General features: G+C 42.8%; 4 protein-coding genes across 4 annotated transcripts; 3 read left to right on the forward strand and 1 right to left on the reverse strand.

Moving 5' to 3' along the window:
• The first annotated feature begins 5,850 nt into the window (after positions 1-5,850).
• Positions 5,851-8,214, forward strand: LOC108044523 (T-complex protein 1 subunit alpha). Its single transcript, XM_017123564.2, has 4 exons — positions 5,851-6,019; positions 6,260-6,413; positions 6,479-7,369; positions 7,432-8,214. The coding sequence occupies exons 1-4, from the start codon at positions 5,947-5,949 to the stop codon at positions 7,985-7,987; spliced, it is 1,674 nt and encodes a 557-aa protein (XP_016979053.1). The 5' UTR covers positions 5,851-5,946; the 3' UTR covers positions 7,988-8,214.
• Positions 8,215-8,317: 103 nt separating this feature from the next.
• Positions 8,318-9,241, forward strand: LOC108044525. Its single transcript, XM_017123565.2, has 3 exons — positions 8,318-8,607; positions 8,660-9,082; positions 9,138-9,241. Exons 1-3 carry the CDS (start codon positions 8,410-8,412, stop codon positions 9,204-9,206), a joined length of 690 nt encoding a protein of 229 aa, XP_016979054.2. The 5' UTR covers positions 8,318-8,409; the 3' UTR covers positions 9,207-9,241.
• On the reverse strand, positions 9,233-10,094 carry LOC108044526 (probable prefoldin subunit 5). Its single transcript, XM_017123566.2, has 3 exons — positions 9,901-10,094; positions 9,573-9,782; positions 9,233-9,511 (listed from the first exon to the last, which is right to left on the reverse strand). Exons 1-3 carry the CDS (start codon positions 9,997-9,999, stop codon positions 9,311-9,313), a joined length of 510 nt encoding a protein of 169 aa, XP_016979055.1. The 5' UTR covers positions 10,000-10,094; the 3' UTR covers positions 9,233-9,310.
• Positions 10,095-11,562: 1,468 nt separating this feature from the next.
• Positions 11,563-13,137, forward strand: LOC108044517 (UDP-glucosyltransferase 2-like). The gene has a single exon (XM_017123556.2). The coding sequence runs from the start codon at positions 11,567-11,569 to the stop codon at positions 13,133-13,135; it is 1,569 nt and encodes a 522-aa protein (XP_016979045.2). The 5' UTR covers positions 11,563-11,566; the 3' UTR covers positions 13,136-13,137.
• Positions 13,138-13,150: the final 13 nt, after the last annotated feature.

A 13,150-nucleotide genomic window follows, 5' to 3' on the forward strand; every position in this document is an offset into this window, starting at 1 on the left:
CTGTTGACTAGTTCGGGGGATTTTCCTATAGCAAGATATGATTCTTTAGAATTTAACGCCATTTTTTGTTTGAGTTATTATCGTTAATAATATTATTCCAAGGTAAGGTTTTTAATACAAATAAAAAACTTAAATGATTTCACTTCAATGTTAATTAAAGAATTATTATTCAATGTAACACCCTGTTTTATATTGTTTATTTTTACTATGCTTTTACATTAAAAGACTGACTTTTTAATGGGAATTTCTTTGTGAAAGTGTTATTCATTACCCTCATTTCCAGGAATCCAGCATACCCTCGAGTATAGGAGTATTTCGAGCATAAAGGAAGTAACCAAAATAGTAGCTGGGGCGGCGGAGCCAACTCCGTCTCAAATAAATCGCTAGTAGATTATTCGTGCTGGCACCCAGTTGCTCCTGCCACATCATATTCCCTGCCTGGCAGGCTTCTTTTTCCTTATCCAAACTTTTTTGCTGAGGACCCGCGCCTGTGTGTATGCTACGAAAAATTGACAGCCACAACGCAAAGGGGACACTTTTTGTAAGGAGTTTTGGAGTAGCAGTCGCCGTCTGCCCTCGCCTTCGTATAAGTAATTCTCGCTGTTGCCATTTAATTTATGACTCGTGCTTCCGTCTTGTTTCATTATTTGCCTTTTATTAATTTGTTTATTTGTTTATCTTGGGCATCGCTCTGCTCGACGCTGGGCTGCTCACTTTTTCCGGAAAGCCGTGCCAGGCCACCAGGCATTCCTGGCCAGCATTTTATGTACTTTTAAGACACTCACATAACCTGAAGCGGGCTTAGGCAGCTTCATGCAACCCATACATGTTGCCTTGGCTCTACTGTGCGCCGTTCTACTGTTGCTTCAGTTCGGTTCCGGCGGCGGGTGAAAGTTTTCTTGGACGCTTTTATCTCAGGCGTGGGCGAAGCCGTCGACATTTCACCATCCTCGGCAGGACTCTCCGCCCCTGTTGCATGCACATCAGGCAGGGTCGTAAACATCTTCGTCCACAGGCAGTGATGAGTGATGTCTAGGTGGCTGTACCTATTTGGGTACTTTGTACAATTCCATCACTAGGTATGGCATTCATTCCTCAATAATTATGCCATTAACATTTTTAACTATTACCCAGAACATATAAACTTTTTAATTTGAACTGAGAATAACATTTATGACACGTTTTATTACCTATCGCACGAACAGCACATAAAAATATCTGATTGTCTTAGAATGATTCATAGGTTTATAACAAATTATGTAGTATACAAATATTACTGATTATTTTCCAAAAATTCTCTTTAAGTACTCAATTTGTACAGAAATATTATCAAAGCTTGGTGAAATATATTTTAGTCTTATCATCCCTCGTGAAAACCCAGTTTGATCCCTCTCTGCGTTTATTATACTTTTACTTCTAGAGGTATTATAAGGGTGTTAGTTTGGAAGAGGTGGATTAATTAGAGTCCTAAAATTGTGGATCAAGATAGACCATCATTCTAGCTATGTAGTTTTGTGTCACTTAGCAAATAAAATCTTTTGCTTTACTGCGACTTAAAGTGAAGTGTGGTAGAACCTTGCCTTCCCATGTTCCTGATGTACTCAGATTTTACTTTTAATGAACTTTAGTTTACACACTCATTTCTTCGGGGCTTCCAAACAGTTCGCCCTGCACTCAGGCATTTTAGTGGCCATCCAATGGGAACTTGAGCTTTACGAACGGGTACTTATTTGCCGGCGCTTGTTGCTCACTTGAGGCATAACGCTCATACGCCTTGTTGCACAAGTCGCATAAAGATGATGGCATATTTTTTGGTTTAGTGCGGGCCACTTAATAGACCACAAAACGCAGCCAGAGCCTCGTAAAGCACCAGAGCACACACACACACACAAATGTACAACCAGCAAATGGCCACAAATGACACGTTTGGTGTTAAATGGAGGTCGTCCAGCACGCTTACCGAGTTCCCATCGTACGTGTGTGCTTGTGTGAGTGTTGAGGCAGGCTATCGCTGTGTGTGTGTGTGTGTGTGTGTGTGAGTGTGTCGCAGTTACAGCTAAATTGTTTGTACAACATGCATGTAGAACAAGCATAAATCCCGACCACATCCACTTTCACATCCACATCCACAGAAACACGGCCAGACAAACTGAGCCCAACCGAATGGCAATTAAAGCCGCTGAGCTCCAGCTCTCGCACACATATGCGCCGGCTATACACACACGGGTACAGGTGAGACTCAGTGTGATGGCCCCCAAACAGTGGCTTTTGTTTCACTCTCGGTATGGACACAATCGCTTAATCGTATTAACCATTGCCACAATAAATCAATCGGAATTGTTTGCACCCAGACCGGCAATATGGCCTGTTCCTTGTACGGTGAAGCCCCGTTATGTTAGGCACTTAAAATAAATGTCTATTTAAAGTATAAATAAAAGAAGTATTTGCAATATACAAATATAAATAGTTTTCTAATTTTGAAACCAACTTTAAATTAAGTCTGATAAATTTTATTATTGTCATATCTATGAAATAGAATTAAATATTTTTGGGAGATAATTGTTTATAATTTATGTATTCTGTGTCAGAAGTCAACATTTTTATATAATCAAAATAATTATGGTAAATCCAGGTTTTACTGTATGTTTTTAAGTACAATACGATTGTGTGATCGTGGCGCTTACGACATTGTTGAATTTAAGTTAACCGAGTCGCGATATCAGTGTTATCCTGCGCTGTGTGTGTGGTAGTGGCTGTCCTCGGCTCTTGTGTGTGCATGTGTGCTGCTGCTAATGAGCTGTAACCAAAGGCAACAGAAGCGACCACAAGTCCCACAAGCCGAGTCAGACCAACAATACATTTACGGCAAATTGAATTCAACAATAACTACAGACTCGACATACATGAGAAAGCCCGCCGGCCGTCAATCACACTCACACTCACACTCGCACACACACACACTGGGGAGAAAGGTGAAAGTATTTGGGAGGGGGAAGCAGGAGGAGGCAGAGCAATGTGTCGTGAGCTGTCGCCATTGTGACTTTTATTGCAGGAGGCAGTTGCCATTGCTGCCGCTGCTGTTTCCACTGCAATTATCAGCTGTAGCTGTATGTGTAGGTGTTCCCATTACCAATACACCCACACTGAACTCCAGCCAAACAGAAGCATCCAATTAAATAGCACTCCCGTAAAAAAAATAACACATTTTCTATAGTCGATTTGGCGATGACTCTCTTAAACATAAATAAAAAGCCAGCAAGTTCTTGGATTTTTTTTACATTAATTAATAATTTATTTCATGTTTAAAGTACACATCAGCTTTCTGAGTATTTTTTTACACACTTACTATTATTGTGAACCCAAGTGTAAATACCCACTGCACTTAGACAATTTGTCTTGGCTCCAGAAAGCCAAAAGCAGAAGCCAGCAGGAGGTATAGAAAAAAGGACCAGGAGCTGGCAGCTTTAATTGCATGGAGCAGAAAAACCAGCCAGAACAAAAACATTGCACGATGTGCCGGGCAAAGAGAACAAAAAGCCAAATTGGCTTTTGGCTAAAACAGCAGGGAAGAGGGGAAGGAGGGGGAAGGAAGGGCGACCAAAGTAACACCCGAACGGAAAACCAAAACAAAAGCAAAGATTTCTTTGCGCACTTGTTGTAATACAATGGCGTTGCCAGACGGAACATATAAATACATTTAATGTTAAATTATACATTACTACTAATGTGTTATTTCCAAAAATTCAACAAATGATTATCATTTTAAAGATTACAGCTGAAAATTGACCCATCATTAATGAACCTAAAACGAGTTGAAAAGACCCCAGATAACTTAAATTAAAAAAATGGAAAAAATGCCGAAGCCCAAAATAATGTAAGATATTGTCGATATGTCAGATATATTTTTAATTATGAGTGGGAAGACGAAAATATATAGATGACAAACAGAATTAAGAATATTTAATGTTTCCTTTTAACATAAAAAAACAAGAACAATTGAAATCAATTCTGATTGTCAACCGAATGCTGATATTTTTTTTATTTTGGAACAGAGAAAATTGACCTTTTAGAAAGAACTCATGGCCCAGCTATTGATGCCGATAAGAAAAAATTCTTTATTGCGATTACTGATAATTGTATATTCAATTTCTTTTTTTTTTGTATTCTTTGGTTTTATTTAACTTTAACATTTGGAATTGAATATTCTGTCTTTGGTCGTTTGTATGGTATATTCCACGGAAAGATCTGTAATTTAAGATATTTTAAAATTTGTTTAAAGCTTGCAAATAATTAAATTTACCAGTGAGCATTCTTTTTTTGTTTAGTGTAATTTTCGATAGCCTCTTCCTTGTTCTTGTTAAATGTGATTTGACTTTATTTTTAATAATTCTTCTGCATGATATTTTACTGCTTTATTGATATTAATAATCTCCTCGTTTATATGTTTAATTTCATTATCTTTTTTAATAATAAGTAAGCCTTTAAGCTTCAACTCCTCCTTTGTAGCTTTTAACTGATTTTCCAAGTCTTTAATTCTATCTTTTAAAGTATTTAATTTGTTATCAGTGCTTTTGAGCATTTCGCTTTTATTTTCGATTTCTTTTTTTTGTTCATTTAAGATTTCATCTTTTATTCTGATTTCTTCGTTAGCATTAACATTCTCACTCCGCAAACCCTGGATAGTTTTAGTCATTGTATTTAAATCCCTGATTGTAATATTATGTTGTATTTCTAGCTCCATAATTTTCTCATTTAGCTGTTTAATTGTATCCATGTTCTGTGAATCTTTTAGACTAAATAGATCGCCTTTCATGGCGAATACTCCGTGAAGATCATTAAACTCGTCCTGCAAGTCCTTGATAGTTTCATTAAATTTATTTGCACTGTTTTTTTTATCCTGGAGTGCTTTACTGAGCTCTTCTTCCTTGTGAAGTATTAAGTTTTGTTTTACGGTAATTTGAATATCAGCTAATTTTAATTCATACTCCAAATCTGTCATTTCTCTGTTTTTAGTATAAGGATCCTGGCTTAGGGCATCGTTTTTGTCGGCTTTTTCTTTTAGACTTTCGTAGTTATCGATAATGGTCTTTAGAAGTTTAGAATAATCTAAAGCTGGAGCTGCCTCGATTTGATATAGCTTCGCGAAAAGCAAAACCGTCGCAATAATCACTAAATTTAACGACCTCATTATTTGGAACAACCGTATCGCACCACGCTCTCAACTGAACTGAAATCAACAAATGAGCCACACACAGAATAAATAGCCAGCAAGTCTATATTTTAAATTTATAATACCCTTGTAGAGGGTATTATAATTTTAGAAATAAGTTTACAACGCAGAGAAGGGCACATTTCCGATATTCTGATGTTCTTGATCAGCATCACCATTACTTTTCGTTCCATTCCAGAGGTCATGGGATTTTTCGGTAGCGCTCAATGAACGACAAGTAAATCTATTGATTCATCAACGTTAAACGTTAAATATTAATCGATAGCATCTTACTCAAAAATGTAACCACTGCTAAACTTTGTTTGTACAAAATATTAGATAAACTTTATTTGGAACTTCTGTGGCTTTGTTGCATGATCGGATTAAGAAGATTTATAAGTCTACAAGTCCATGTATATTTTTAAGCCCAGTGAAATGTTTAAATTTCTAGAAACTCAGCCTTTAACATTAATATATTTAAACTAAGAAACATACATAGCCAAATTTAACCAGGGCTACACAGCTAGCGAGTACACCCACCATTTTATTTGCCTTTTAGTGATGGAAAAATAATGGCTGATGCCCTGATGAGCATCGATGACATCGATGTTTCTCGACTAGGCGGCATCGATAGTATCGAAAAGAATCGATTCCAGCTCATGAGTCAGGCGGTTTAACGTGCAGCAGTATTTGATTTGTCTCGTTTTTTATTAAAACTCGCCGAAAACCGAAAGAAAATGTCGACCTTGGCCCCTTCTCTGTCCATCGCTGGCACCCGCCAATCGGGCGCATCCGTGCGCACACAGAACGGTGAGAATCCCGGGGATTTGCCGACATCTGCGATGCGTCTGCCGGCGAAGCACGTTTCTTAATCACCAGGCGGTCACGCATTATACGAAGAATGTTCCGGAACAAAATCGGGGGAGGGCTTTCCAATCAGACAGATTGGAAATCTTAGAGAAACCTTACAACTTGAGGAGTTCCAAATCCCAACAGACAAGCCCTGCAAAGTGAGGTTATGACTGCAACTGTGATTCTTTATCCTTTCAGTTATGGCTGCTCTCTCCATATCCAACATCGTAAAGAGCTCCTTGGGACCCGTAGGTCTGGACAAGATGCTGGTGGACGACATCGGCGATGTGACAGTGACCAACGACGGAGCCACCATACTGCGACTGCTGGAAGTGGAGCACCCGGCTGCCAAGTGAGTAACATAGTTGTGGCGCACGGGAAGGCCCTATAAATCCACTAATTCAACCTATTTTTAAGGGTCCTGGTTGAGCTGGCTCAGCTGCAGGACGAAGAGGTCGGCGATGGCACCACCTCGGTGGTTATCCTGGCCGCCGAGCTGCTGAAGAACGCCGACGAGCTGGTCAAACAGAAGATCCACCCCACCTCAATCATCTCGGGCTATCGTATTGCCTGCAAGGAGGCCTGCAAGTACATCTCCGAGCACTTGACCGCCCCCGTGGATGAACTGGGTCGCGACTCCCTTATCAACATTGCCAAGACCTCGATGAGCTCCAAGATCATTGGCGCCGATGCCGAGTTCTTCTCCGCCATGGTTGTGGACGCCGCCCAGTCGGTGAAGATCACAGATCCCCGTGGCCAGACCGCCTACTCGATCAAGGCCATCAACGTCCTGAAAGCCCATGGCAAGTCCGCCCGGGAGTCCGTGCTGATTCCTGGCTACGCCCTGAACTGCACCATTGCTTCCCAGCAGATGCCCAAGAAGATTGTGAACGCAAAGATCGCCTGCCTGGACTTTTCGCTGCAGAAGACCAAGATGAAGATGGGCGTCCAGGTGCTGATCAACGATCCCGACAAGCTGGAGGCCATCCGTGCTCGCGAGCTTGACATCACCAAGGAGCGCATCAACATGATCCTGGGCACTGGAGTCAATGTAGTGCTCGTCAGCGGCGGAGTCGATGATCTGTGCATGAAGTATTTCGTTGAGGCTGGAGCCATGGCTGTGCGTCGCGTGAAGAAGAGTGATCTTAAGATCATTGCCAAGGCTACTGGCGCTGCCTTCCTGACCTCGCTGACCAACATGGACGGAGAGGAGAGCTTCGATGCCTCCATGGTGGGAGAGGCTGCTGAGGTGGCCCAGGAGCGCATCTGCGATGATGAGCTCATTCTCATCAAGGGCACAAAGGCGCGGTGAGTTTAAATCTGCTGGAAATCTTGAATTCCAATGATTATATTTTATTTACCTTCCTTAGTGCTGCTGCCTCCATTATCCTGCGTGGTCCCAACGACTTCTACTGTGATGAGATGGAGCGCTCCGTCCACGACGCCCTGTGCGTGGTGAAGCGTGTGCTGGAGAGCAAGAAGGTGGTGGCCGGCGGTGGCTGTGTGGAGGCCGCCCTTTCCATCTACCTGGAGAACTTCGCCACCTCGCTGGCCTCCCGCGAGCAGTTGGCCATCGCCGAGTTCGCCAAGTCGCTGCTGGTCATTCCCAAGACTCTGTCCGTGAACGCCGCCAAGGATGCCACGGATCTGGTGGCCAAGCTGAGGTCCTATCACAACTCCAGCCAGACGAAGCCCGAGCGCTCGGACCTCAAGTGGACCGGCCTGGATCTGATCGAGGGACTAGTAAGGGACAACAAGAAGGCTGGTGTGCTGGAGCCGGCCATGTCCAAGATCAAGTCGCTGAAGTTCGCCACAGAGGCGGCCATTACCATTTTGCGTATTGACGACATGATCAAGCTGAATCCGGAGGACAAGAGCGGAAAGAGCTATGCCGATGCCTGCGCTGCCGGCGAGCTGGACGGTTAAACATTCTTCTCTGCGAGCGAAGCACATTTCTTCTACTCTGTTTAGGCATTTAATTTTAATCAAATCACTCACTTTCAATTGTCGCCCCATTTGATTGTAACAACAATTTAATTGTGTTGCCCTAAGCGATCTGTATTAACACCGCACATCCGTAATCCTTTCTCATCCACGCTTCAATGTATAATAAATTGAACTTCAGAATACGCTGAGGCGCAAACTAAACTGGAGGGAAAATGGTTTGTTATTTCGGGAGAGTGATCTAGCCAAGAGCAGGCACAGAGCGCGCCGGAGAGAGGGAACTCCTATAAATAGCGTCTGCATCTATTTGGTCTATTAATACAAAAAGAAAACACAACCCAAAGGCACGGAAAACGCACATTGCTCAACGATTCTTTTAGTTTTAAAAAGTATTCTCCAATAAAATGGCCGATAATAACGAGGAGGGAGCCGTGGGCGGCGATCTGAACAACAATGTCACAGGTAATGGCCAGGAGGAAGTGCACCAGCCGGAACAGCCGCAGAACGAACTGCTCGACATGGTTTTCACGTTGGAGAGCGAAAAACAGGCGCTGCTAGAGGAGTCTCGCAAGCGAATCGGAGCACTCCGCAAAGACTTTGAGGTTAGTTGACCCGTTTCCATGGGCTGCACCCATCCACTGACCCTGATTGCAGGAAGCCAAGGTGGAAAATGAGCGGCTAAAGCGGCGAGTGGTCCAGCTAGAACAGTCCCTCAAGCAGTCAGTCATGCTGGGCGGCACAGATGCACCCAAATCCCGGCAAGAACAGGAGGAGCTGCTTCTCAAGGCCAAAACTCTGCTGTTTGAGAAGACCAAGGTAAACAAGCAGCAGGAGCAGCAGATAGCCGTGCTCAAGACTCAAGTGGAGACGATCAAGGATGTGCTGCAGGTGACAAAGGACATGCTGCAGCTGAAGAATGCCGAATGCGACCACACGCAGGCGCGTCTCGAGAAGAGCCAGCTGTGGATCAAGGCGGAACAGGACAAGTGTGCGCTCACAGAGAAGAAATTGGTCATCTCGAAGGGAGTGTACGACAAGCTGCGTTCGGAGTACGACACCCAGTCGAGGATATTCAAGGTGCTTTGGGATCACAGCCAGTCCTTTTCTTAGCTTACATCTTCCTTTCTTACAGGATCTGAAGTCTGCATACGAGCAAAAGCTAAAGGTTCTCACCGTGGCATTGGAAGAGGCCAAAAAGTAGCTGAACAATTTAATAAACTATGTTAATTAAATGCACACATCTCGTTTATAGGTTTAATAATTTAATGCTCTCTGTGTCTGTCTCGGTCGTGATGGGAGGTGGTCCTAGGAGCTCTGTGTGGCCGCTGGCTGGGATTGCTGCTGTGCCTGCAGCATCTTTGCGGCAGCCGCTTGCTTCAGTTCTAGCACACCGATCACAGAGTTGAGGAAGCGCGTCTTCTGCAGGATCCATATCTCGATTTTCTCGATCTGCTCCTGAACGTAATCCACGCGCCGCTTGAAGTAGTCCTTGGAGCCATCAAGATCCTGTTCAAGAAACAGATGGCTGTTAGCAGATGGTGCGGTTGGGTTGGAGAATCTTATGTACCTTTTCGATGTAGTAGCCGGTGCCGATGTCTATGACAAAGTTGTTGAGATCCTTGACGCGTCCTGGCACATACATACTGCTGGTCAGCGGCACCAGGATCTGGCGGTTCTCCCAGTTGGACTGAAAGGTTTCCAGCGCCTCCTTGGAGCCGGCGTACTTGGCTTTGCAGCCGTGCAGCGTCGACAGCGAGTCCTGTATTTTGGTCATCTCCTGGGGATCACATAAATTCAGCGATTTTTAGAAGCATGTGCCATTTGCAGCGGAGCCCCTCCTCCCGAAACCCCACACCCCGCTCCTGACTCATCGCTCACCCACATGCGGCCCTCACCTGCTCTAACTCCTGCTTGATCTGCATCAGCTGTTCCGGGTTCAGCTTGGTCAGGTCGATCATCTCGGTCTTGCCCGGGGCGCTTGGGGTGGCAGCCATTGTTTATGCTTATAATTTAATAAAACAATTTTTATTCCAATTTTATACAGTCGCCGTGTGTGGTTGCCACCTTTGCGATTTCTGCTGAACAAGGATGCCACTTTTGGCCAGTGGAGTAAAACAGGGCTGATTTGCAGGGCTGTCACTTCATTCCAACTTCGCGGTATCGAAAAGTTATCGAAAGTTTGGCGCGAAATTTTAAAATTACTTACATATGTATAGTTTAAAACTATTTATATATCTTTTGAAAATTAAGCCAGAGGTGACAAAAATTATAAAACTCGATTTAAAAATTAAAACTTAAACAAGTTTCAAAAAGAATTACTCCGCTTTAATTCTTTTTCAAAAAATTTCAAGATAAAAGAGTGTTTTCGAAAATAAAAAAATTAAAAATATTATTGACCATTTTTTTTTGCAATCTTGAATTGATTTTAAGTCCCGGCCCAATTCAGACTCAAGCAAGAAAATAGATTCAATAATTTTAAAAAGACATTCAATATTTTGTTTAAATTATATTATCAATGGCTTTAATGGCTCTTCGTTCCTTATTATTTTGCCTTTTGGTTGAATTGATTTTAAGTCCCGGCCCAATTCAGACTCAAGCAAGAAAATAGATTCAATAATTTTAAAAAGACATTCAATATTTTGTTTCAATTATATTATCAATGGCTTTAATGGCTCTTCGTTCCTTATTATTTTGCCTTTTGGTTATTATTACATTTTATTTGGAAACATGTGTTAAGAAACCAATGCTCATCTTATTCAAGGTTATTTTCATTTGTTTCATCCTACCCTTGTGCAGATTTATATATTCATTATGCTGTCAGATTCTGCGGTTTCTGGGCTTTTTTTTTTGCTCGCAAAAATTTTTCACACCTATGATTATCGTGCAGATTGGCCATCGTCTGCCGGCCACTTGGTACCCTCGCTCTCTCACGGCACTTCGACATTTAAATGGATTTCTGTTCAAAGTTTCTCGGGCACCGCTGTGGCCTGTGTCCCAATTGATTTCCAATTTCTAGGGAAACCGTTATCGATTCTTTTTCGGCTTTCAAAGCTTCGCAGAGTAACAGTTTCTGGAGCCAAGGATGTCGAAAAATCAAAATCATAAAAACCTAGCACTTTATCGAGAAGTTTCAAAGCGGGAACTTATGAGAGCAGAAAGGGAATTCGGTATATTTACAAAAATCTAAGACTGTAAGAACGTTTTATTTCAATTCACCATATTTATAATATAAATAAACCAAGAACCAAACCATTGGCACCAATGCAAATGACATTTGATTCCAAGAAACCCTGATTGCTAGTGGGAATTAAATTAAAGTTTAATTAGGAAGACGACGGTTCAATTTCCGTATGGGTAGGAAAAAAAATTAAAAAATGTTTGTGGTTTTTTTTAAGTAGGAGCTAATTAAGGTTGGTCAATAAAAACCGGAAAAGTTAAGAATTGCTATCTAATGAAATAAACTTGACACTGCCTATTATTTTATAAATGTTACTTTCAGTTTCATTTCGACTGAGTTTCGTTTTATTTTTGATCGGACAAGCTAGGCAAAATTTTGATAAAATGATCCTGGTTCGCTTCGTTGTTTTATGTGTTCTCGCAGTAATAGCTTCCACTCAGGGAGCCAATATACTGGGGATCTACAGCGCCCTCAGTCCCTCCCACTTAATCCTCCACATGTCCACGGCCAAGGCTCTGGTCGAAGCAGGACACAACGTGACCGTGGTGACCATGATGCAGCCCAAGGTGATGCACAAGGACATCCACCTGATTGTGGTGCCCGTCACGGAGGAACAGGGGCGCACACTGGATAAAACGATGGCCCTCATGGCTGGGAGCAGGAACGACATTATCAGCACAATGTATCTCCTCTTAAATGAGCTAGATGTGATGATCAGGAACCAGGCTTATCTGCTTTCCGATCCGAGATTCCTGAGAATTTACCAGACCAAATTCGATCTGATGATTTTGGGCTCCTTCTTCAACGACTTCCAGTTGGGAGTTGCAGCCAAGCTGAAGGTTCCTGTAATCGTCGATTTTATGTTACGGCCCAACGTCATGATTGATAAGTTTGTAGCAAACCCCTCTGAGACCTCCTATGTTCCAAATGAATCTACTTTTGCCACCGGTCCCATGAGCTTTCTAAAACGAGCTGAGAACTTGGCCAATCACCTGATTCTCAGTTACTTGACCCTCCGCTTTGATTACAAATTTAATCGCATTTACAATGAAATTTTTACGGAAAGAGATTTTCCAACCCTAAATGAGATGAAAAAGAATATCTCATTGGTCTTCGTCGGTTCCCATTTAATCAGCGAACATCCGATTCGACCACTGGTTCCTGCAATTGTTGAAATCGGAGGAATTCAATTGAAGGACACACCAGATCCGCTGCCCACGGACATTGATAAGTTTCTAGACAGTTCAATCCAGGGAGCCATCTTCGTCTCATTTGGCTCCAACATTAAGAGTCATATGCTGAAGCCGGAAATCGTCAAAATCATGTTCACAGTCCTGTCCGGACTAAAACAAAACATTATCTGGAAGTGGGAGGACTTGGAGAACACGCCAGGCAATGCCTCAAACATCCTGTATAAGGACTGGGTGCCCCAAGTCGATATCCTGGCCCATCCGAACACCAAACTATTGGTCACTCACGCCGGAAAGGGCAGCATTACCGAAGCCCAATTCTATGGTGTACCCATGGTGGTCTTGCCCATTTTCGGAGATCAACCCTTGAACGCTGCCATATTGGTGGAATCGGGATATGGCGTGGCCCTCGACCTGCTCACTATTACGGAAGGCGGTTTCGGCAAGGCCATCCACGAGGTCCTGGGGAATGAAAAGTATGGGCAAGCAGTTCGCGAATTCTCCGCTCTGTACAGGGATCGACCCCAATCTCCACGGCAGTCGGCTGTTTTCTGGACGGAGTACGTCCTGAGACATCATGGTGCGCCCCATTTGCAGAGTCCGGCTGTCCACATGAGCTTCATTGAACTCCACAACCTGGACATCTACGCTCTATTTGTGACGATCCTAGTCCTTCTTGCTCTCCTCATCCGACTCGTCTGGAAGTACGTGGGTATTTGGTATTTAATAAAAAAAATATTTAGAGCTAAGAAATCGATTTAAAATATATTCAATCAT

This window comes from Drosophila rhopaloa, unplaced genomic scaffold (genome assembly GCF_018152115.1).
Source record: "Drosophila rhopaloa isolate 14029-0021.01 unplaced genomic scaffold, ASM1815211v1 contig_167, whole genome shotgun sequence".
NCBI classification, from domain to species: Eukaryota; Metazoa; Arthropoda; class Insecta; order Diptera; family Drosophilidae; genus Drosophila; species Drosophila rhopaloa.